This window comes from Pteropus alecto, unplaced genomic scaffold (assembly GCF_000325575.1).
Source record: "Pteropus alecto unplaced genomic scaffold, ASM32557v1 scaffold71, whole genome shotgun sequence".
In the NCBI taxonomy this organism is placed as follows: domain Eukaryota; kingdom Metazoa; phylum Chordata; class Mammalia; order Chiroptera; family Pteropodidae; genus Pteropus; species Pteropus alecto.
Window position 1 is genome coordinate 10150718 of NW_006433024.1, and position 24999 is coordinate 10175716.

General features: G+C 34.6%; 1 protein-coding gene and 1 pseudogene across 5 annotated transcripts in view; one reads left to right on the top strand and one right to left on the bottom strand.

The window, feature by feature from the left end:
- The first annotated feature begins 169 nt into the window (after positions 1–169).
- The window catches only part of HIPK3 (homeodomain interacting protein kinase 3), a 77265-nt gene continuing 52435 nt past the window's right edge, over positions 170–24999 (top strand). For 2 of the 5 annotated variants that reach the window (XM_006908015.3, XM_006908017.3), the window contains exon 1: positions 21546–22646. In XM_006908015.3, the coding sequence (XP_006908077.1) occupies positions 21550–22646 (1097 nt within the window). In that variant the 5' untranslated portion in view covers positions 21546–21549. Of the gene's footprint in view, positions 525–15233; positions 15303–21545; positions 22647–24999 lie in introns of those variants that run through there. The other 3 variants (XM_025044091.1, XM_006908014.3, XM_025044090.1) reach the window with 3 other exon arrangements.
- LOC112476764 lies at positions 6267–6385 on the bottom strand (annotated as a pseudogene).

The following is a 24999-nucleotide window of genomic DNA, read 5'->3' on the forward strand; positions in this document are numbered from 1 at the left end:
TGTTGCGCGCGGTGGCGCAGCCTCCGGGAAGCCGCGCTTGGGCCGGGCGGCTCCTAGCCGAGGTTGCGCAACGGCTCTTCCCGGCAACCGAAGTTTTGTTTAGTCCCACGGGGTGCCTCTTCCCTACCGCAGTCCTGGGCCGTCACTACGGAGATCTCTTGTCTTTCATTAAAGGGAACAAACACAAACACACGCACGCACGCAACTTGAGCGCCCCAGCCGATGGCTGCGTCCCTGGCTTTGTGGCCCAGTCACCAGCGTCGCCGAGCGGCGGGTTTGGAGGGTGTCAACTCTGGGGACGTGAGTGCGTGTGATTGTTGGGGAGGGGAAATGTGATCCACGGCTCGGCGTCCCCTGCCGCGGCCGGAGGAAGGCGTGGCGGCCGCGCGGCGGGGCTGTTGCCGGCTTCTCTCGTTACGGTGGCGGCCGCCCGCTTCCCTTCGCCACGCTGGGAGAACTCACGGAAGGACTTGGGATGAGAATGCCTGTTTTGCTGTCGGGAGGGTGAAGGCTGTTTTAAAATGGTATGTGGCTCTCAGCGAAGCCTATTCTTTTCCAGTCTGATTTCTGCTTGAGGAATCGCGCTAAAGGGTGTGTGTGTAAATTACCTTGGACCTGTTACAAAGTGGTCATAACATGTTCAGTCCTTGAACCGTGTTTTCACAACCTCTTGCTACCCTGATAGAATTTATTTTTCCACTTGTCATATTTTGTTGCTTCTAATTATAAAGAGCTTCTATTAGCAACAGTGAAGCTTTTCAGATTATCGTCGTTTACAGGACAATCTCATGGTTAATTCTGTTGTCAACTTTGATGTTTCTCTGGTAACATTGCCGGAAAAGTAAGCTGGTAAACCAGTATGCGCTTGTGCTTATGTGTACCTTCTGGTTAGTAGTTTGGAGATAGGCTAAATTTTTTTTTTTTTAATTTTTAGATACTTTCTTGTTATCTGTGGCTTTCGAAGTGGAAGTACTGTCCTTATATTTAACCAATTTAGATTATTTCGAAGTTGTAATTGCTGGGCGCTTTAAAATTTTAAGGGGCTCCCTTTTTGATCAAATTTTTGATGAAAACTTTTGTGTGGTATCGGTAGGTTTTGTTTGTTCCCAGCTAAAACATTTTCATCCTGCATTCTCGTTTAATTTTTTCAGAAGCTAGGCAAGCCTCACCATATGTTTGATAAGTCTAGATTCTGCTTATGTTTGCAAGTGCAGTGCTAATTTTATACAATGAGCCATGATAAGGTTTTGATAAGTCATGATTAAACTTAGTATTTAAGTAAACAAAATGTGATTGGCCTTTTTAGAAAAATAATTTTTATAGTTTTATGTGTAATCTTATGCCTTCATGCCACTTAACAGTAATTGAAATGTAACCAACCAAATAAAGTTATTTACTTTTAAATAAACAAGGTATTTCTTGGTATATTTATGGATTCATAAAGTGGAGGGAACTCTTATTTATGAAATATAATGCTTAACCTGAGGTTTTTTTTTTAGTTTTTGAAATTTGTTTTTAATTTGTGTTAAGGTAGAGGTGTGTTGAAATATTTGAGATTTTGGATTTTTTTTTTTTTTGTCACTATGGGAAAATTGAATAACAATTTGTTCCTTAATCTTTTTTTACTACTCTAAGGAAAATATTTTCTAAAAAAAATTCTTAGATTAAACTGTTTTAAAAAGGTAAGACGAGCTTGAAATCTAGAACAGAACCAGCCATTAAATGTTTCAAATTTATATTTGGAGATTGCTGACTACAGTAGCTAAACATACATATTAGGCAAGCAGATCATAACATGGTGAGCCAGTCTTAGTTTATTGTCATAATACCTTTTCCATTGAACTAGTCATTATCTTGCTTGTAAACTAGTCATTGGCTTCTGGGCATGTAGTTTTAGAGTCACATAAAAGTGGATGGTTTTTATGAGATAATTCTTCTTGTAAACATGCTTGAAAAGAAGCTTCAGATCAAACTATTTTAATTTTTTGGATGCCCTGTCATGGGATACCATAAAATAAGGTGCAAATTACAGAGGTAGCTAGTATGGTAGGGCACATAAGTGTTTAATGCAAGGTATTGAAAGCCTTTTTTTCCCTCTTGCAACTTAAAATAGCAACAGCTGTCAAATCAACAACTGTCAAGGATTTTTTTTGTCGAGGTTTTGTTTTCAATATTTGATACATGAGCAATGAAGGCTTCTGTATATGGAAGGGAATAAAGGGGAAACAAATTTCAGAATGCTGAAATACTGTTTCCCAAACCTGTTTCATATTCATGTTTGTTTGCACGTCATTTTCTGTTTGAATGTTAGAATGATTTATTCTGGTAACTTTTGAAGTTAACTTTATTTTGTTAGGTAAGAAGAGTTAACTTAATAATGCTGTTCCCATTGCAGCAGTTCATCAAGGGTAATGATATGGTAGGTTAGAATTGCATTATTGGTGGTTAATTCAAAGGCATGAGAAATGTAGTTTCCATTGCAACTTAACATTTGAGTTTGGAGATGCAAGGATGTCATAGCAATATTTAGATTTAAGAGTGTTCTAAGGAACTTTGAAATTCTCTATATTTAAAATAATCCCGCTAGAGTTATTCTTAACTATTAGAGGACACAATAACTTGCTATGTGATTATATTGTTGCCGCCAAAAGAAATGTTCATGTAAGATTTCTGGGTTTGCAGCTGTTGTAGTTTTCTTAGTGTCTGAAGTTGAGACTTTGGCGTGGTATGTTTAAATTCAGTGTGGAAGTTATTTCTAGACAAGCTACTAGAACTTTGTTAAAATGGAGGAATCCATCATTGTGTTTTCTTGCTTTTTTAAAGTTGTCTCTTTTGCCCCACACAACTTGTTGAAAGCTTTGTCATAGGTAACCCTTTCTACATGATATAAATAAGTCTAAAGAAATTATTTTAAATGTCCTTACTTGTTCTGGATCCAGGTGCTTAAAAAGTATATTCTGTTTAGTACCGTTAAGCGCTTAACATAAGTTTAATAGGGGTACGTATGTGGAGTAGAAGATTTGAATCAATAATTTTTAGGATATCCAGAGCACTTATATGTGCCTGACTTAAGAAAATATGGGTCACTTCTCTTGGTTGGCTTGGTGGCATTAAGAGTGATTTGGGGGGAAATACCTTAATATTAGTGTGCAGCTTCTGTAGTTTTGTCATAGCTGTTGTTTTGGACCTCATCTTAGTCACTGTTAGGACCAAGCTAGAGTAGATATGGAGGATGTATGTTATACATTTTACCTAAACGTTTGTCACATTAGACCTTGACCTATTTAGCAGTTCAGCCTATTCTCCTCAGTTGATACTTGGGCCATATGTCACTACACAAAGTCAACATACTGCCTTGATTCAGAGGCACACCACTGTTATGCTAGGGACCTAGAGCCTCTTGTGTGGAAATTAAAAGAATTGGATGAATATTGAAAATACTGTATTTTTAATTTCTAGGGTGGCGTTTGTAGTTTGAGACAGTTAAGTCATTAAAACTGATTTAATTTTTCTTTTATATTTAGTAGTTAATGTGAAATCAGTACTTTAGAAAGCTGTCTTTTTCCAACAGAAAGGCTTTGAAATGAAACAAACCAAGGACAATATTTTTTTTCCCTTAAATGTATTTTGGTACTTTGACTCAAACAACGTCTCTAATATTTTTAAAAGTGAGAATTTTTTCTTCCTTTGATAGTGGGTCAAGTAAGGTAGAGGAAGCTGGGTCATAATGGGGGTGGGGAGAGATCGGTTTAATTAAACTTGGGAGGCTTAGAAATCTGTTTTGACTTAAATGTTGCAGGTTATTAGAGACCAGAACCAAAGTTCACTTAGTTATAAAGTCAATTAAATATTGTGCTAGCTTGGGGAACAGATTAAGAACATGCTGTGATGCCTGCTAAATGATCAGGTTTTTTTTTTCTTATTTTTTTTCTTTTAATTTAATCTTTTTTTTTTAATGATCAGTCTCGTGAAATATCTATTTATCGTCATTGACCAGTTTTTAAAAGTCCTCTCCTCCCTTGTTTCCCTTCCTCTTTGTGTTTTTTTTTCAATCTAAAAGACTTTTTTTCTTGATGTAGAATTTACGGAAGATAAACTTTCTATCCAATTAAAATAAATCTTATGTTATAGGCCTAACTTGAAATCAGAAGTGTGAAAAGCATAGCACATATTATTGCCATTAAAATGAGTCTGGTTTATAGGAATAATTTTTTTGTTTGTTTTTGGAGATCCTTAGTAAAACTAAGGTGAACATAATAAGTCAATCTAGGTTTTTAAAATTGAATTAAATTGAATTAAAACCTGGACTTTTCAGATATTGATCACATAGTCCATTTTTACCTTCTGATATAAACATCTCCTTTTAAAGAGTAGATTTACTTATACACTTACAGTTGCATTTTCTGTGCTGCTTTGTCATTTTTTTAAACAAAAATATTACACCTAAGAGAAGTGGAGACTTAGAGAAGAATAATAAAGGGAAATGTAGTACTTCACTCCTTTGAGCTGTACTTTTTTCTTTAGGTAAGGATCTAAATTGTGGAAGACCCGATCCTTTAAGTCTTGGGTTACATTGAAAAAGAATTGACAGAGTGGTCAGATAAATTCTTTATTTTGCTTAATTGTTAATGCTGAAGCGCCTTTTCTAATTGGAAAAAAATTATTTAGATTTGATAGGTATTGAAATAATCAGACGAACAGAATATGAGTCACTCCCACCCTCTTTAAAATTTTGTAGCCATTTATTTTAAATTTTATTTGATTACCTATAGCTTACCAAGAAAATTGTCTTTAAGATTTGATAGAAAATATGAAACTTGGCTATATTTGACTAGCCAATTATTCCAGCTTAGAAGTTTTTAAGAAAGTATTGGATTTACTAAAAACCATTTATATTAAGTTCAAATTCTTCTTCTTCCCCTTACTTAGTTGCAGATTATTCATAAAGTACTTTACAGTTGTAAAAAAATAAAGTAGTAACAATTGCAGAAAATAATTGACTTAGAAAATGTTTCCTAACCTATAAAGCAGTTATTTAAAGGCTAAAAACTTCATTTGCATGTATTTTGACTGTGTTATCTGTTTAATAATACAAGAGTCCTGTGGGTTTGGTAAACTATACGACTTTAGATATAATGCTACAGTCTTAAATAGTTAATAAGTTAGATAAAGTGATAACGTATTGAAAATTGAACCTGACTTTCTAGAGATACATTTTGTAACATATAATTTAAACTAATACTTCCGAGGGGTTAAATATGTAATTTATTACAACTTCTATTGAGATCATGTAGGTAGGGTATGGTGACAAAGTCACAATGAAAATTACAGGTTATATGCTTATATAACCTATAGCTATGATGCTATGCTACTTTACATTCTCAAAACAAAAACATGATTTTGGGGAACTTATAATCGGTTTCAGTGGAGACAATACAAATATCTGTAGCATATTAGTTGTAGTTTTGTATTTTTTAGTCAGATAAGAATAGTATCGGCTTAAAAATAATAGATTTTTAATCTATTTAGCATTTAAAAATTTTTTTTGTAGCTGGATCACAGACTGACTAAGTAAATGAAAAATTTTTATAACAGGTAAAACAATGATAAAATATTTATATGAAAACTTTTATCTAATACATATTTGAGTGTCCACCAAGTGCAAAGTTCTGTGCTGTTAATGAAGAGAACCAGACATGGTCCCTGCTTTGAGCAAGTAGTAGGTGAAATTAACTAAGCACTGTAAATGTTCTTTTATATTTGTGTATGTATTTCGGAGTCGGAAAACACTCCTTGAGAAAAAGAATGATTTAAATATAGCACATTCACATTTCTTGAGACTGTTCATTTCATTTTGTCAAATATGACATATTTAAATGATATTAAAACTATCAGAAACAGTTCAGTTTCTTAAGTTGTGTGTTAACATTCCCTGCTCTTTTGAAGCCCCCTGAAATCATTTAAAAATATGAATTACAATTCTATGAATTTTATTTTGGTGATAAGCCTTTCTATCAAGTTTAATAGTCTAATGGCCTTATAAAGACATATGTCGTATGTTTATTTAAATCAAGGAGAAGGTGATATTTCTTATATGTAGTTAATTCAGTTCTCATGGTTTTTCTTTTGGATATGCACAATACTTACATTGAGAAAAATCTAAATAGGTTTGCCTTTTTAAACTATATTATTACTTTTCTTCCAAATTTGGGATGCAGAGCTCTCCAAACCCAATTCCTTGAATTTTTTTTTTTTTTAATTATATTTGATTGCAGCACCTGGTATTCCCAGGTGGTCTCCCATCCAAGTACTAACCAGGCCCGACCCTTTTTAGCTTTCAAGATCAGATGGGATTGGGCTTATTCAGGGTGGCATGGCCATAGACTCCAAAACTAATTCCTATGCCAACTTGTGGAAAGAAAATAGAAAGGGAAAAAATTGGGTATAGACAGAATTCAATTTTAAGGTACTTTTAAGAATATTGAAATTGCTAGCTGTAACTTATTTGAAACCACTATACAGAAGGGATGTTGTATAGCATCTTTATTGAATAGCATGACAGGTCCCTGACCAAGAAGCACTTGTGAATGTGCCATGTATACATTTGACTTCTCAAAACCTACTCTACCCCTCACCTGTTTTACTTCTAGCAGATGAGTCTGTTTCCTACGTAGAGGTCAGTGGGCATGAACTTCCTTCAGATTTCCAACTCTCTACCTTTGAATATAACTTCTACCAGTACATACTGTTTTCACTGCTCTCAAGGAAAGAAACATCTCCTTCTCTCCAGAATTATTCCCCTGTTCTCTGTTGTGGATTTCATCTTGGAGTGTATATTTTAGTATCTTGAGCCTGTCCAATAACTTTGAGTTCCCTTTTTCTCATGGCCCTTTTTTCCTCCAGCTTTTTAAAATGGTCAAGTATCTGAGATCTTAAGGGACCATCTTTTATTGTGCCTCCTCAAGTCTATGGATCTATCTTTCCTTTTATATTTCTTCCAAACTTTTTTATTTATTTTTTTAATTTTTTTTAAGCAGTGTAGATTTTTATTCTGGATCAGTATTTAGCAGAAAGAGTTCACTTATATTGGTGAAGAGACTAAAGTGTAGTCTCGGGATCCACATGTAGTCTTCCAAACTTAAGTGTGTATTGTAGCCTCTATTTGAATTTCTATTCACTTCTTAGCCCTTGGCAATATTACTCTGTCCAAGCCACTCTAATGAAATTACTCCTGAGTTCTCCAGTAGTTTTCTTTTATTCAGAGCTTATGTATTTCTCTAGATGATTGCGTCCATAGTATACCCTACTCAATTCTGAGCTTTAGTCCATCTTTTGGACTGTCTATTGATCTCATTATTTTTCCCCCCACAGGTAGCTCAAACTGAATTGATTATCTTATTTCCAAATTTATTCCTTTTTCTGTATTTCCTCTTTGGTATCCTCACTCATTTTTTTTTTTTTTTAATTTATTATTTATGCCTACGGCACCTGGGCTTCCTAGGTGGTCTCCAGTCCAAGTACTAACCAGGACTGACCCTGCTTAGCTTCTGAGATCAGTCAGGATCGGGCTTGTTCAGGGTGGCATGGGGCCGTAGACAATGGACCGTGGCTCCACTGGGGCGCGAACCCAGGACCTTCTGCGTGTAAAGCAGATGTGCTAATCACTACACTAGGGAACCAGGTCCTTATCACTCATTTCTATTGCTGTTTGTGTGTGAAACTTTAAATCTTAAAGTATGTTTTATGGAATGTACATTTTAAAAAACAGCTTAGTAAGTTTGACTCCTGCAAGGTTTCTGTGAATAGAATTTTAAGTGTTAACATTGTTATATAACTATTAGCAGATTCATTGTGTAATATGTAATCATTTTGTATCTATTTTATATGTTCTATTTAGCTTCTTATGCAAATGCCTGAAAAATGGCATGAGGTCAGTTTTGGCCCACAAGAAGTTTTTAGCTATTATCTGACAATAAATTTCTCATCAGTAAACTGTAATTACTTTGTGGCCATTTTTAGTCAAATGATTTAGTGTACTTTTCTTTATTTCATAGGATCAATAGTTAGCTTTAATTTTGAACTTAAGATGTGTTAGCATTTACTTACTTATGCAGCTTCAAACTGAATTATACTTTCTTAACCACTTTTTAATTTTTTTATTTGTTGATGGCATTTAAAAAAATCTTCAGTCAGATAAAGATAAGTTTTCTTATTATAGTCTGATACAGATAATTTTATAGTATCACATATGACAGGGTGGCTTTTTACACTAATGTAAATTTTTTTTTTTAGTGTTTCAATGAGGCTTGTAGAAGAAAGAAATATATTTATGTAACCCTTGCTAAGTCCACATAAGTCTGCAGTTTTAGTTCACAACTTATTACAAGCAGCCCAACAATGTGTCACTTTAAAAGTTAATGATTAGAGGGAGTCAGTCAAACAGAAGCAGTTCTAATAGACTTCTGAGGGTTTGGTGACCTTTCTTTGAGAGTACTCTTGAGAAGTTGCTTGTTTTCTTTCCTCTTTAGGTCTTTATGAATTACATTGCTTTTTAGTTTTTTTCTGGCTTTCTTAAAGATAACTTCTAAATCTCTGCCCTGTCCCCTTCCTCAAATGTACTACGAGAATAAGAAAGAGATCTTTTTTCCTTAATATATTCTCTTCTGTTCCTTATTGTTTTTGACTTGAAACCATGTTTTCCTGAAGCAGGATTTCCTGAAGCTGTGGTGAAAGATCATCTTCAGTTCACAAGATATCTATGACAATTAAGATTTGAAGCTTAAAAAAGTAGAGTTTCTACATTAGAAAGGTTTATGAAGACACTTCACTAAATTCCTAAAATAGAGCATTTCTATAAAATGCCATATCTGGCAACTAAATTGTGAGTAGAGAGAGAACATAATTGTAGGGGAAAAAAACCCCCTTTGCATTCAGCAGTATCAGGACCATATAGGATCTTAATAGAATTTGGAAAGAACAAGTAGTTGACTTTTTGGTCCAGTTTGTTTTCAGGCCCTGAAATGTCTTTCATAAAGATTTTTCAAAGCTAAAAGTACTGTAATCAATCTTATGCAACTGTAAATGTTTGGCTTCTCATCTCATATGAATGCAGAGCCGTTATTGGTATGAGTGTAGTGTTGGGGGGTAGCTATATTTTCACTTCACTGGTTTTTCAGACTTTGAATTCTTGTCATATACATTACTCTGGAGTGATAGTTCTCATTCAGTTATGAATGTTGAATGTTGTACTGTTGGAAATACAAAATGAGAATCTTGAAGTTGTTTAGGATAGCCTATAATTTTGAAAAGTTTTGTAGAACTTGACCTTTGATTCTATAAATGTTCATTTAGAACTAAATCGTTATCTCACAAAAATCTTATTTGTGTCAGAATATTATTCTTTTATATTGTTTTGTCAAAATGGACATTTGATCAAGTTATTCTAGGATTGGACTTCCTCTGCTGATTTGTTTCACTTAGGTTAGTAGGTGTTCTGGTAATGATCATTTGACGTTTGCCTTCTTTGTCTTTAATATTTCACATTTATCTTTAATTGTTAGTTACATGATTTCATTAACCAATGTCACCATAAAAATAAATTAATTAGAAAAAGTTAGATGGATTTTTAAAATAAATAAAAATTTCATGGTTTTTTGCGGGGACAGATTTTCAGTAAAGTAGAAAGTAAATCATTTGGCTATAAGGAAGAGAGTGCTTCAGATGAACTTTTTATTTTTAGTCAGCTTTTGCTGTCAGTATTTGTATTTCTGAGTTTTGATTTTATATAGCTTTAAAAAAAATCTAGAGAATTATATGCTTTAGTAAGAATAGTCCTTAAGTACTGTCTTTAATTAACTCTTCTCTAGCCTTTTAAAAATAAAGATTTGCATTGGCAGGGTGATTTCTAGCAGCTTTGAAATGTCCAACAGGTCATTTTCTGTTCCAAAAGTTAGAATGTTTTGCTAAGTCAGATGAAGCTTGTTATTTAACATGCTGATTTGTGTTATAGTCAACACATTCCTTAGATGCTTTGTTCACAATACAGCTGGAAAATACCCAAGACTTTAGTGTTTTCAAATAAATGTTTTGTAGGCACCTCAGACCCAGGTTTATTTTATGAAGTTTTACAATATGTGGTGGTTCATTTATGTGAAAATGTTTCTTATGTGAAATGTTTTAGTATAAATAATTTCCTGGATAGAATACTAGTAAAACAACCTGTTAATGATACAAGTATTTAAAATATTGAGATTTAAATGGACAGAGAAGAGTTAAACTCATTTACTATTCACACTAAAAAGTTATTTTATAGTGTGTCCTATTTTTTAGTTCTAAGAAGACCTGTTATTTTTTCTTTTGTACAAATAAAAGTTTGACTAGAGTCTACTTTTTATTATCTGAATATTGCTAGTTATGTAGTTCCATTTTCTAATTCCTTTTGTAGAGTCTTATAGACTAGTACTGGGGTTCTCTGTCTTTTCAAGAATGAAAAGGCCTTTTTGTTGTCAAATTTATCGGACTACATAGTGAAATTCTACTTTTAGTCTCTACTGACTGAAGAAATTACATAATGACTAAAAGCTCTATAAAACTATTGTGAATTAAGTAATACTTTTAAATGAAAAGATTTTCTATCACTGCTTATGAGTACTTTGTTATCAATGCTGGCAGATGATCTCAGGGACTCACTGTATGCCTGATTATTCTAGATTTTAGGTAATCTGGGCCATGCCTAAGATATTTAACAGTCCATTCCCAAATGTGTGACCCTTGAAGAGCAACCTTGCACAAGAAAAACATTGTTTTTTATGCCTGTCACTCATGTTTCTGTTTAACTTGTCACTCACAAAAATTCAGACCCACAGAAAAGATACAAAAACAGTACAAAGTATTCCTCTCTTTCACCTAGATTCTTCAGATGTTAACATTTTACTCTATTTGCGTTTGCCTTTTTTCTCTATCACTTTTTCTGAACTTTTTGAGAGTAAGGTGCAGATATATGTCCCTTTACCCCTAATTTTTTTCCTAAAAGTATTCGTCTTTTTAGTTTTCTGTAATCTGAAGTTTCTTAGTCTTTGTGTTGTTTCCTTATGTTGACATTTTGATGAATACTACCAAGTTTTTTTTTTTTTTTTTGGTAGAATGGCCTTCAATTTGGATTTGTTTTCTTGTGCTTTAGAAATATCACAATAAAGTGTATTCATATCAGGAGGCACATTATATTGATATTTCTCATTACTAGTGATTTTTAATGTTGATCATTTGGTTAAGGTAGCATCTGCTGGTTTCCTCCTTTTGATTAATATGTATCTTGTGGGGATGTACTTTGAAGTTGTGTTAATGTCAAGAACTATGAAAGATCTTGCAAGCTAACAAATTAGCCATGGATGCTGGCAGAATATAGGAGACTCTTGGGTCAGAAATAAAGGACTTTCTCATAGTGATAGCAGTAGTCAATGTGGTTCCCTAACTTAGTTCCCACAGGTTGGTGTGAACAGGGCCAGGTGACTCCTGCACAAAAGGAGTTATATTACAAGAGAGGAACCCAGGCTTAGGAAACTCGAATCTTTTATAAGGGGCAGTAAGCCTGCCTGATGTTTGTCCAAGAGGGAATCATTATCTTTATAGTACTGCATATTAAACAACCTGCCCTTTGCTCAGGAGGAAGACACTATTTCTACCTTCCAAGGCTGTTCAATATACAGATATCCTTGAATAGGGACTCCAGAACAAAGGCAGTTAGTGTCCCTGCTTTCAAGACATGGAGAAACATGAGAGACACATGGTGAATTATCTCCCAACAATAATATCCTGTTACTCACCTTTCACCTACTAGATTTTGTATCTATTCATAATTTTTGTTTAAATCAGCAATTATGATTATTGCCAAATGGTGAATTTTAAATTCCATCATTCCTTTATATTAATGGATTTTTTTCTCTTTCCTAACTTATTCTCCAGGTCCCTCACTTCTGCTCTCTGGGATAACTTCCTAAGTAAACTTCCTGAATACAGGCTTTTCTTTAAGATTCCACATTCAAGGGAACTCAGGCTGAGTCACAAGGCACCTCAAACTCAGTATGTCTAAAATTAAGTTCAGTATTTCCTCTAAATTCTCATTCTATGTTTTAAAAATATTTTCCATTATCATTTAATGGTCAGTTTTTCAGGCCAGAAACATGGTTATGTCAATTCCTTCCTTTACTCCTCACCAAGTTCTGTGGTTCTTAATTCTAGCTACCTAATGGTAATCAGTACTTTTGACTTCATTCCCTTAGTATGCCTATGCTTATGTCTCTGATCAGGTATTATCTGGATTATTACAGTAATCTTTCAGCTGTTTCTGTTATTATTCTTTTCCAGTTTATCTTTTATGTATTTGCCTGAATAATCTTTTAAAAATACAAATATGATTATTGATTTTTCTATTTAAAACCCATAATGGGCACCCTATCACCTAGATAACTCCTTAACATGGAAGACAAGGTTCTTCATAATTTGTTCTTTGTTTTCAAGATTGTCTTCTCAAGGATCATGTTTTCCTTTAGTTGCCCCCTCCACTAGCAAGTTATGTTCCAGTATGGAGATTGGCAAGCTTTCTTAAAGAGCTAGATGGTAAATATTTTTAGGCCTTGCAAGCCACATGTGGTCTGTGTTGCATACTTTTCTTTTTTTGGTAAACAGCCCATTAATAATATAAAAACCATTCTTAGCTCTTGGACCATACCAAAATAGTCTGGGTCAGATTTGGCCAACCATACATAATTTGTGGGCCCCTGTTCTAGCCAAATAAAACTAGTATGTCATATTTTTCATTAGTCTCCGCCCTATATATGCTATTGGTTTGTACTGCATGGACTATCCTCTTCTACATCGTAGACTTCTTCCCATCATCCTTCTAAATTTAGCTCATAGATTAACTTACTACTGAATTCTTTTGTGTTCCTTCATGGCATATGTTAATCATCCCTTTTCTTTGCTACCTTCATGCCTCCTATATCCTATGTTACTGTTCTCATTAATAATGTAGTTATATATATGTACACACACACACGTTAGCCTCTTGCTAGGAGACTCATTAATGAAAAAACATGTTTTATTGATAAATCTTCCTTCTCTTAAATGTCTTTACTTGATTTGAATTAAAAGAAAATTTTAAAAATTGAAAGAAAAGTGGAATGAAATAGGGTATAGTTGATTGAATATGATAATAATATATATCTTCAACGGTTTTCCTAAATTTTAAAAATACAATTAATTAAAGAGGTTGTTCCATTGTTTGGTAGATTTTTTTCCCCTATTCATTTAAAAAATAATATCAATTTAGGCTATGAAAGTAGAGAGAGTAATAGAATCAGTTCCTGTGCAACTGCCATCCTAGGTGCAAAATAAGTTCATATAACTGAAGTCTTTCCTTTTTCCTTTCTTCCCAGCATTTTTATCATTTCCACGCATGTTTTTATACTTTTACTACATACCGAATATATCTAAAGCACAGTATAGGGTTGTCTGCTGTTAACTTTATAATAAATGATACATGCTCTTCTGCAACTTGTTTTTCATTCTACATTGGTGTTTTGAGATTTATCCATGTTGATATATGTAATATCAGTCAATTTATTTATTTTGCTGCACATTATTAATTCTAACATGTACAGTTTTTCCCACATTTTAACATCTTGAAATTGTGATATATCTTAAAATCAGTAATGTCTTATCCTTATAATTGGTGTTTTCCTTTTTTTTTTTGTGGTACCCATATATATGATGATTGTGGTATAAACTACACTTGTGTGTTGCATGAAAAAGCTGCACTTTATCCATTCCTTTTCTAAAAATTAGGTTATTTCAAAATTTTGTTAGAACATACAGTGTAGCAGTGAACATTATTTTACCTGTTTTATTTTTTTGTACTTAAGTATAAGCGTTTCTCTAGACAGGATATGTAACTTGGAGAAGAATTGCTATATTATTTCCATTTTTTCAGCTTCTTCACAAAGGTGATTGTGGTTTTTACACTAGTATGTAAGAGTCTTTGTTGCCTTATTCCTCTTCAACATTAGGTATTATACTTTTTGTCAGTCTGATGGGTATAAAATGGCATTTTACTGTAGTTTTAATTACTATTTTTCTTATTTCTAGTGAGGTTGAGAATTTTTAAAAATGTCTTTTGATCTCTTATTTCCTTTTCTGTAAATTGGCTGTTTATATATCTTTTACCCATTTTTCTACTGAGTTTGCCAAGCAATATGATTTCTATAAATCTTTTGTCAGTTATATGTTTTGCCAATATCTTCTCCATATCCATGGCTTATCTTTATTTCTGGTATCACTTGATAAATGAACAAAAGTTTCAATTTTAATAAAGTCAAACTTTCCAATTGTTTTATAGTTTGTGCTATTTGTATCTTATCAAAAGAAAATCTTTATTTCAGAGATTTGTGATTTATTAAAAATGTAACATTAATTTTAAGCTGAAAGAGATTAAAAATATAAATCTGTATAGGCTGACTAGGGTATGCTTTGTGTAGTGAGACATGTATAGACTGTTCTTTATTTTTTTTAAATCTTCTTTGGAATGGAAAGGTGGGAATATCTGTATTTGGTGAAGATTTTTTCCTCTTGTATTTATTCTGTCAAAGGAAATTCCAGCACTTTAGTTGGAGAATAATTAGAGCATGTGGGAATGAAACCCTTTAAATGTAATGAGGGACAAATAAAGCATTGTAAACTTATGATAAATTCACAGATGGTCATTATATGATAGAAATTTGGAAAATCGCTAACTGGAGACAGGTTTTTTTTTTTTTTCTTTTCCTAAGATCTCCTTCTTTTGGGATGGGGTAGGGTGAGGTGGGTAACCATACCATAGTGAAGCAGATACAAAATACAAAGATCTCTTCAGCTTATACAAAACATAAAGGAGTTATAAACTGCTTTGTCTTTGTAGTTTGTACATGTTAAAGAAAACATACAGGAGTGATTAAATCTTAGGTAAACTAACTTGATTATTTAAAAAAATAGTACACCAAAATTTGAATTTACAAATGAAAATAATTTATAAAAGGCTTAATATAGTTATTAGTAATTCTTTCATTTCTTTCACAAAATATGATCTATTTTTTTGACATTGTCAGGAAAAAAACCTGATAGGTTCACTTGTGTTTTGTTGTTACAAATTAAAATTTCGGTACTAATGAGGGAACCTAAACTTTGTTTTCTTTTTTCTCAAGTGATGATTGAATTTTCAAACTTCAAACTTTTAACTCTTTGAGAACTAGGCCAACCATCTTTTGTCAGTGGTAAGTATGGTTAAAGATAGAATTAAAATAATATTAAATATTATTTGATAATATTCACAGTGGATATGCTGTAATACATTTAAAAAGTAATATAACTTTTATAGATTACTAACTCATTTGTCATTTAAAGAATAAGTTGAAAATTAGGTCAATTAGTAGAAACTTATACTGTAGCCCAAATAATACAGCTTTTAGCTAAAGGTTTTCACTGGTGGTATGACCATAATTATTTCAGAGGCTGTTATTTGATTTTTGGAAAGTAACAAACAGCAAAATATTGACATAATTAAAATATGTATGAAATAATCTGAAGTAAAATGGTCAGAATGGCGTTACAATAACAAATACGCAGTTGTGTAATTCATGGCTTTAATCAGTCACTATATAATTAAAATAGTGATGTGATAATTGTTTTTAACATTCTTCTCTGTATTTAATACCTTTATCTTTCAGTTTTAAAGCTCTGAAGAAAAAATGTCTTTTCCCCTCCGTAAAATGTTGACAGATTTTCAATTGAAAAAGAAATGAAGTTCTGATATTGATGGTATCCACTTAACAAATATAAAAATGATTCTGAATGAAACTTTTTTGATTTCTTAATATTCTTTATGCCTGAAGATATTCATGTGCATGGAAATATTTTCAAAATGGAAAAAATATGCTTTCCTTTCTAAATATACCCAGGAAAGCAAAATCTTAAACTCTTTGGATAGACCAAACTGGAATAATCTATTTACATGAAACTAGATTATAGACAATATTGGTACTTTGAAGATTTCATTATATCTCTTTTAATCTCTTTGATCGCTAGTTAGGCCTTGTGAAACCAAGACGTAGTCATTTGTACATTTGTAGAGTTGTAGTAAGACTGATGTTTGCAATTTCTTATAAAAAATAACTTTGAAAACATGTGAAGCCATAGGATAGCTTGAGGCTTTTTCATTTCACCCTGCTAGACTTTGTGAGGAATGCAAAAGTAGTTTAAGAACAGCATAATTTCTCTGGTTCACTAGCTAGGTGAACTAGTATGCTCTAATTCTCAAAAAGGTATCCTGCAGTGTTGAAAGTCATTGTAGTGATGGGGAAACTCTTCTTGGAATGATTAAGTTAATTATTCATTTTTACACGTAAAAAAGCTTTGAAGACCACCTTTCCTAACATTTTTCTCTGAAAAAGTACTGCTCTTGAATACTACCTCCCTTGAAGTGCTTCACTTCTTCCAAGTTCATGAGATTTATCAGGAAAAAGATCGACAGCCACCATAGTCAGATTTAGAATTCTGGATTCTTTTGCTTCTAAGCATATTTCAAAATACCTTTTGTGTTACATAAGAGAAGTCTTCCTTTTGAATCTATTTTACTAGAAAGACAGGAACTAGAATTTAGCAAAGAGTATCCCGCATTTGTCTGGTAATCAGAGATAATCAGAAAGTTAGTAGATCAGAGGAAGAGATGAACAATGTTTTGAGGACAGAAAGTGAAGTTCTGTGTTGATATGGGCAGATAAGATCTTGAGATTTAATTTAGACCAGAGAGGAAAAGACAGGGCTCTGGGAGATGACTGGATCTAGGTAAAGACCAGAATAGGATGGGGACCTGGTAGTAGATCAAGGAGCACACGTGTGTGTGCATGTGTGTGCGTGTGTGTGTGGGGGGGCGGGTAGTGGTGGTGGTGGTTGGGATGATGGTGATGGTGGTGGTGGTTTCTGTTTTTCAGTCTGCTCACTGATTTTTACAGTGTTTTTTAATCCTTTTATCCTTGGTGCTGATCATAGCATGTTGAAGGAAATTATAGTCTCTAATGTATATTTGTGTAAATTGACTAAAAACACATCATTCCAGTAGTGAACTTAGTACTACTCTAACTGTGGAGAACATGAGATACCATTACTTTTTTTTCACATAGGATGATCCTCTAGCTCTGTTAGCTTTGAAGCTGTCAAATTAAAGATGCATTGGTACATTTTATGTGATAAAGCAATCTTATCTGTATTATTCATTTCCTGTTCCATTCTGTCTCCCTTTAAAAAGTAGTAATAAGTTCAGTTTTGAAAGTGAACTATACTTGTGTCTACTTATTTTAGTATATCCTGGAAGCAGAATGGATAGGTTCAGAAAAGAAATTTGAATGTAGGGTCTTTAAATAGAATCAGACAGAGGTTTACTTTGCCATAATGTAGCTAATTGCTTATTTCCAGTTAAGTGAAAATGTTCCCTAAGGCAGGGGTCACCAACCCCCGGGCCACAGACCAGTACTGGGTACCGGTCAGTGGCCTCTTAGGAACCAGGTTGCAAAGCAGGAGGTGAGCGGCTGGCCGGCAAGCAAAGCATAATCTGTATTTGCAGCTGCTCTCCAGCACTGGCATCACCGCCTCAGCTCCACCTCAGATCATCAGGCATTAGATTCTCATAGGAGCACCAGTCCCTGGTGCCAAAAAGGTTGGAGACCACTGCCCTAAGATACTTTTATTGAGGTGATGTTTTTTGTTTATTGTGTTGCTAGGTTTTTTTTTTGTTTTGTTTTGTTTTTTAATTGTGGAGTATTGGCTACAGATTTAATGCTCTGGTCTTTTATCTCTCTGTTCATTATGAGGTATTGTTTGGTGCCCTGAGCTCCTTCTTAGAAGAAAAGAAAAATCTTTCTTTAAAGGCTTTTCTTTTATTTGTTATTTTTCATGTATTTCTTCTTGTAGATCTTTAGAAATCTTTAGTACTGATCACATTTTCATATTTGTGTCTTAATTTAAAACTTGATGTTTTTATTAATTTAATAATTTCTATACTTGTCATCGATGGCCTGAAAGAACTGGGGATTATTCAGTAATCATTTGGGAATGCCCAGCTAATACATGGATTTTTGTAAGAGCTTAGTCTTAAGTGTAATGTTTAATATTCATTAGTAATTCACTGAAAAAAATAAAGTTTTCTTGTTATAGCACTGATGACATGAAGCTGTAGTTAATACAGCCAGTATTGATGAAGAAAGAATTAGTTTTAAAAATGGAGATTTGAAAACCACAATGAGAGATAGCTTCATACCCATTAGGATGCCTATTAAAAAAAAAGAGAGAGAGAAAGAAATGGTACAGCTGCTATGTAAAACAATATGGTGGTTCCTCAAATTAGACATAGAAGTACCATATAATCTGTAGTTCCACTTCTGGGTATATAAACAAAAGAATTGAAAGCAAGGTCTTAGAGATATTTGTACATCCATGTTCACAGCAGCATTATTTATAATAATCAAAAGGTGAAAGCAACCCAAGTGTCTTTAGGTGGCTGAATAGATAAACAAAATATGGGATATACATATAATGGAATATTACTTAGCCTTAAAAAGGAAGGAAATTCTGATACATGCTACAATGTGGATAAACCTTGAAGACATGCTAAGTGAAATAAGCCATTCACAAAAGGACAAATACTGTATGATTTCATGTATATGATGAGGTACATAGAATAGTCAAATTCATAGAATCCGAATGTAGCATGGTAGTTACCGGGGCTTAAGGGGAGGGAGCAAATGGACAGTTGTTTAATGGGTACAGAATTTTAGTTTTGGAAGAGGAAACATGTTATGGCAATGGATGATGGTATGGTAGTTGCACAGCAGTGTTAGTGTACTAAATGGTACAAAATGTACTGTATACTCAAAAATGGTAAATTTTATGTATATTTTACTATAATAAAAAAAATGAAAACAGAATAGACAAGTAAAGGAAGAAAGTTGAATAAAGAGAATACAAGACATTATTAACTAATTAAATCTATTAATGATGTCACAGTACATTTGAAAGAACCTGATTATATACAGTCTGTGTATAAGTTTGGCAGAAAATGGTCCAGAATTGATTCATATTGACTAATGTGCATAAAGTAGTAAAGTATTTCTATCTCTGCTTCTTTCTCCCCTTTTCAGAAGACCTGATAATATATATATAATAAAAAAATATTTTATTATGGTTAGTGGTCAGACCCATGCTTGTGGGTGTCAGTATTGGTTACATTGCTCTTTCAGTAATTGAAAGAGGATGTGAAGAATTTGGATAGAGTTCAGATGGGTCTTAAAGTTTTTTAGAGGAATAGAAAAATAAAGCCCATAAATCAAAGTTAAAGTACCTGGGATTATTACGCTTGCGGAATGGAAGCTTAATGGTTGCTTTAAAAGGAGTCTTCACCATCCTCTAATTGATATTTTGTATGTAGCCCCAGCTCACAAAGGGGTAATATTTCATAACTTCATTTCTTAGTTGATAAGAACAAATGACAAAATCATTAATAATATAGCAGCAGAGGTATAACATAGGCATAGTATACATTGCAATGAAAAATAATAGAAAATAGTATTGTACTGAATCATTGTTTCAGACTCCATGGACTTCAGAAGCTCCTGGAAATACTGTATTCTAAAATCTATAAATATCAAATATAAGATACTCTTATCAGGTCATGAGTTTACCTGATAGATGGTGGGAGAAGGGAAGGGCTTAATACTTCATGTGGCAGGGAATCACAGTGGTCAAGTTAATTAGTAATTTAGAGTTCTTTTTTTGTGGTTTGTTATAACAATTATCTCCAGCACCATTCCTTTACCCCCTTCTTAATGTGCTTATGTGTATTATGTGACATTCCTTTCTGTGTTTTTTTCTAAAGTCACCTTTGAGATTGGTCCCACAGAGCACAGTAGTTGAGAATTGGGTGGTGTGGGATAATTACTTTTTCTAAGTCTCCTTTAGTTTAGCCTTGGCCCTTGGTTTAATTGTTTGCCTCATAGCTGGTGTGCTGGGAAAGGAAAGGTAGGAACAACAGGATTCTGAAATTGCAGTAGTTTCTTTAATATCTCTATAGGGAAGTTGACCTGGATCTCAGCTGCTGTCCACATAACACCTTGATTTAACATGGCATGGATTGGCCTAGAGTAGTATGCATTCTGTTCCCTAAGACTTCACCCTGATTTTTCAGACTTGAAGGCCTTGAATTGGTTAGAACTTGAATTTGCTCAGGGCTTATGTACAGACTAGAATCTAACAGCCTTGGGAGCTTGTACATGTACAGATGTCTGGACCTCACCACAGAATCTTTCTGGGTGGAGTTTTAAGTATATAATTTAACTTTTTATTAAGGAAAAATATAAACATATTAAAAAGTAGACAGGATGGTATAATTAACACCTTTTTATCCACCATCAGGTGCCTATAATGAACAGTTTATGGCCAATCTCATTTAATCCATGTCCCCTTCCACTTTCTCTTCTATTGATTTGAAGCATATCCCAGATATTATTTTATCTCTAAATACAAAGTGTATATATGTTTATAGGTTCCCCAGATGATTCAAGAACTTTCAAACAGGTAGTATATATACATAGTAAAAATTAAAGTGGTAAAAAGGATGTACAGTGAATAGCATATCTTTCTCATTGCCCCCATTATTCTTGTTACTGTCCTCTAAGGCAAAGAAACCTACAATATCTTTATGTATGTATAGATATTCAATGTATATGCAAATATATACATATATAAATCTCTGTTTTTAGTTAAGCACGTGGTAATATCTATTGTAAAGTACACATTTTTCTGATTCTTGCTTTTTTCAGATAACAATATTATCTTGGGACTCAGACCATAATAGGGTAAACAGTCTTTTTATTTTTTTTTAAAGAGTATAGTTGGCATGTTTATCAAGATATATCTAACCAGTGCCTTTGGATGGATGTTTAGGTTATTTCCAATATATGTTGTTTTATATAGTGCTGCATGAGTAGTCTTGCATTATATCTGAATTGCATGATTATATGTCAGAGGGCATATCCATTTGCAATTTTGTTAGATACTGCCTAATTGCTTGCTCACTATCTATGTGTGTGATGCAGGCTCACCAGTTCTATTTTAAAAATGGTTTTCAAGTCTCTCCTATTTATGCTGATGCTTTTGTTTAGATTCCCAAGTATATTTATAACAGCTGTTTTAGAAATTCATAGCTATAAGTTTCATCATCTGTCTTTCTGAGTCTATTTCGATAGGTGTGTGTCCTGGAAGTGACTTTATGCAATACTCAAAATAGTTGAAATACTAACTAACCAAAGTAGCGTTATTGAAAATGCTTATCTTCGCAAAGGGAAAAAATTTTGATAGAATTTAATTATTTTTACAAATTATGGATTTGACTCTTAAAAGTTTTTGTTATGAGATTTAAAATTATAAATTTTTTTGTAGTTAATATATCCTTTTTCTCTTTCTTGTGCAGGTATGGCCTCACAAGTCTTGGTCTACCCACCATATGTTTATCAAACTCAGTCAAGTGCCTTTTGTAGTGTGAAGAAACTCAAAGTAGAGCCAAGCAGTTGTATATTCCAGGAAAGAAACTATCCACGGACCTATGTGAATGGTAGAAACGTTGGAAATTCTCATCTTCTCACGAAGGGTAGTGCTTTTCAGACAAAGGTGGCATTTAACAGACCTCGAGGACACAACTTTTCGTTGCAGACAAGTGCTGTTGTTTTAAAAAACACTGCGGGTGCTACAAAGGTCATAGCAACTCAGGCTCAGCAAGTTCAAGTGGAGGCACCTCAGATTGGAGCGTGGCGACACAGATTACATTTCCTAGGAGGCCCCCAGCGATGCGGATTGAAGCGCAAGAGTGAAGAGTTGGATAATCATAGCAGCGCAATGCAGATTGTCGATGAATTGTCCATACTTCCTGCAATGTTGCAAACCAACATGGGAAATCCAGTGACAGTTGTGACAACTACCACAGGAACAAAACAGAATTGTACCACTGGAGAAGGTGACTATCAGTTAGTACAACATGAAGTCTTATGCTCCATGAAAAATACTTATGAAGTCCTTGATTTTCTTGGTCGAGGCACTTTTGGCCAAGTTGTCAAATGCTGGAAAAGAGGGACAAATGAAATTGTAGCAATCAAAATTTTGAAGAATCACCCTTCTTATGCACGTCAAGGTCAAATAGAAGTGAGCATATTAGCAAGACTCAGTACTGAAAATGCTGATGAATATAACTTTGTACGAGCTTATGAGTGCTTTCAGCACCGTAACCATACTTGTTTAGTCTTTGAGATGCTGGAACAAAACTTGTATGACTTTCTGAAACAAAATAAATTCAGTCCCCTGCCACTAAAAGTAATTCGACCTATTCTTCAACAAGTGGCCACTGCACTGAAGAAATTGAAAAGTCTTGGTTTAATTCATGCTGACCTCAAACCAGAGAATATTATGTTGGTGGATCCTGTTCGGCAGCCTTACAGGGTTAAAGTAATAGACTTTGGGTCGGCCAGTCATGTATCAAAGACTGTTTGTTCAACATATCTACAATCTCGGTACTACAGGTAGGTGACACTGTTTGGTTATTTAATAAATGTTGAATTTTTGCTAACTGAAATCTGTGTGTGCATGTGATGAAAAAAGACTACTTCGGATAAATAAAGAAATCAAGGCAAGATCAGTTTAGGTTTGAGGTTTTAAAAAGATTTTTTAAATTTAGGCATAATATCTGCCCAAGCAGAATAGTAATCTCTACTGTAAAGTTCCATGCCAAAGATATTTGGTTATTTTTATTCTTTGAAGATTTGAAGGAATGATTGGTGATTAATGGTGGTCAAGTAGAATTCCCAATATGTTGGGAAAAGGATTTATAGTACTTTTTGTATATAGCTTTGGGCATTTCAGCACTTAAGAGAAATAGTTTATTAAAGTCATCAGATATAACCGAACATTTAGAAAAGTTATAAGAATTCAAAAAGTTTTTTTGATTAATGAGTTTAAGATTCAGACACACTTCCATGGCTGCCACGAATGTTCAGGACACCTTTTTATGAAAAGTTTTATTATGTTCTTTCTACCTATATGCTTTAAGTAATGCTATTTCAGGTTTGGCGCTATGAGGGGAATTTAAAGAAGAAAACAATTTCCATGTAAATATTGATAAAGTGCTACAATATCATGTTTAATATAATGCTAGCCTCAAGTACAGAAGAGTCTTAAGGGCTAGCTTACGATTACCAAGTTTCAGAATATGTTCTTGAGTATGCAAATGATTTGAATTTGTAGTTTTATAATTTTGAGAAATTGTTTTCATTTCAGCCTGAACAAATTTATTGTCTTGGTATAATCTAGAACCCCACGAGTCTCAACACAGTGGGCATGTATAGGATCTGCCAATATTGGCCACAGATAAGTTAGTAAGTAGATGATCTCATGCAGTTTATTCTTAGAAATTGTTAGAACATGAGGATTATAAATTTAGGCCTGACAAAGGGTAGTTACTTTTGGGTATTGCATCTGCGTTTGCACTATACCTCTCACCCTGATTAGCTTCTTGCAAATATATGCAGTAGTACCCAGGACTTGATAAAGGAAAAATTTATTAGCTATTACAAAAATCAACTCCAGGAGTGGGTCCAAGATGGCAGTGTAGGTGGACTGAGCTCACCCTCTCACAAGGATACATCAATTGTACACCTATATTTAGAGCAAATCTTCCTGAGAGTCACCTGTGAGCCAATTGACCGCAGTCTGAATAGGTTCTGTGTTATTAACTCCTTAGAACATGCAAGAGCGGGTGGCCACATAGAGAAGGTCGAGGAACCATGAGAACTATGTGGGAGCTGAGGGAAGAACCCAGGACCAGAGGAACAGTGAACATTGTTTCATTTCCCCTGAACTTGGCTAGTGGGCAGAGCTTTATCCAGGTTCTCTGGCTGACCTGCAGGGTGCCATAGCACGTCCCCAGCCACCCCAACTGGAGTTAGACCCAGCAGAAATGGGAGTGCCACAGCATGCATACAAGGGCTCGTTCTCTTAGAGATTGATCCAGCAGATGCAGCAGGCTGCTGCTTTGCACTTCCCCTAGACAGGGCACACAAGGGGCTCCCCTGCCTGAAGAGACTATGGAGCCAACAAAACACTGCAGTACTCACCTACAGAGCTACCCTGTCCAGAGAAATTGCAGAGATAGTGGGGTGCTACTGTGTGCTCATGTGGGGCTCCCTCCTAGAAAGAGTGGAGAGCTAACAAAATGCTGCAGTATCTGCATGCAGGACTGCCCAGATCAGAGAAAGTGCAGAGATAGAAAAACTGCAGTACTCACAGGCCGGGCTGCCCCTAGTGGAGTGAGTGTGTTGCTGCTGTGCGAGCACTCAGTGTGGGAGCTCCTTCCCCACCTGGGGAGAGTTCAGAACTACTAGAGTAAGGTGTGGGTGCATGTAAGGCTGCCCCACCTAGAGGAAGTGTGGAGCTAGGCAGGCATGCAGAGCAGCTCCACCCAGACCCTACTCTGAATACAGACAATTAAAACAACAGGGCACATAGGCACGATTGACTCATGTGGAATGAGAGGGGTGCTGCTGATTTTGGGAGTTGCTGTACCACTGGGGGAGGGGCTGAAATAGCAAAGTACAGTTTTGTGCCTACCGCCCCACCCAGGGAAAGTGTGGAGCTAGGAGTGCTTTGAGATGTGGGCAGACAGAATGGCCTCTCCCAGGTAATTTAAGCAACAGAGCACTTGGGCAGGGCTGCCTGCGGAGTGAGAGGGGCGAAAGGGAGCAGAACTAGCAAAGTGCTAAGGTGCGTGCACGAAGGCTTTCCCCAACAGGAGAGGGGGCAGATCTGGTGGGACCTTCGGATCCACACTTGCAAAGGAACTCTGCCTAGACCCAGCTCAGATCACAGACAGTTAATATA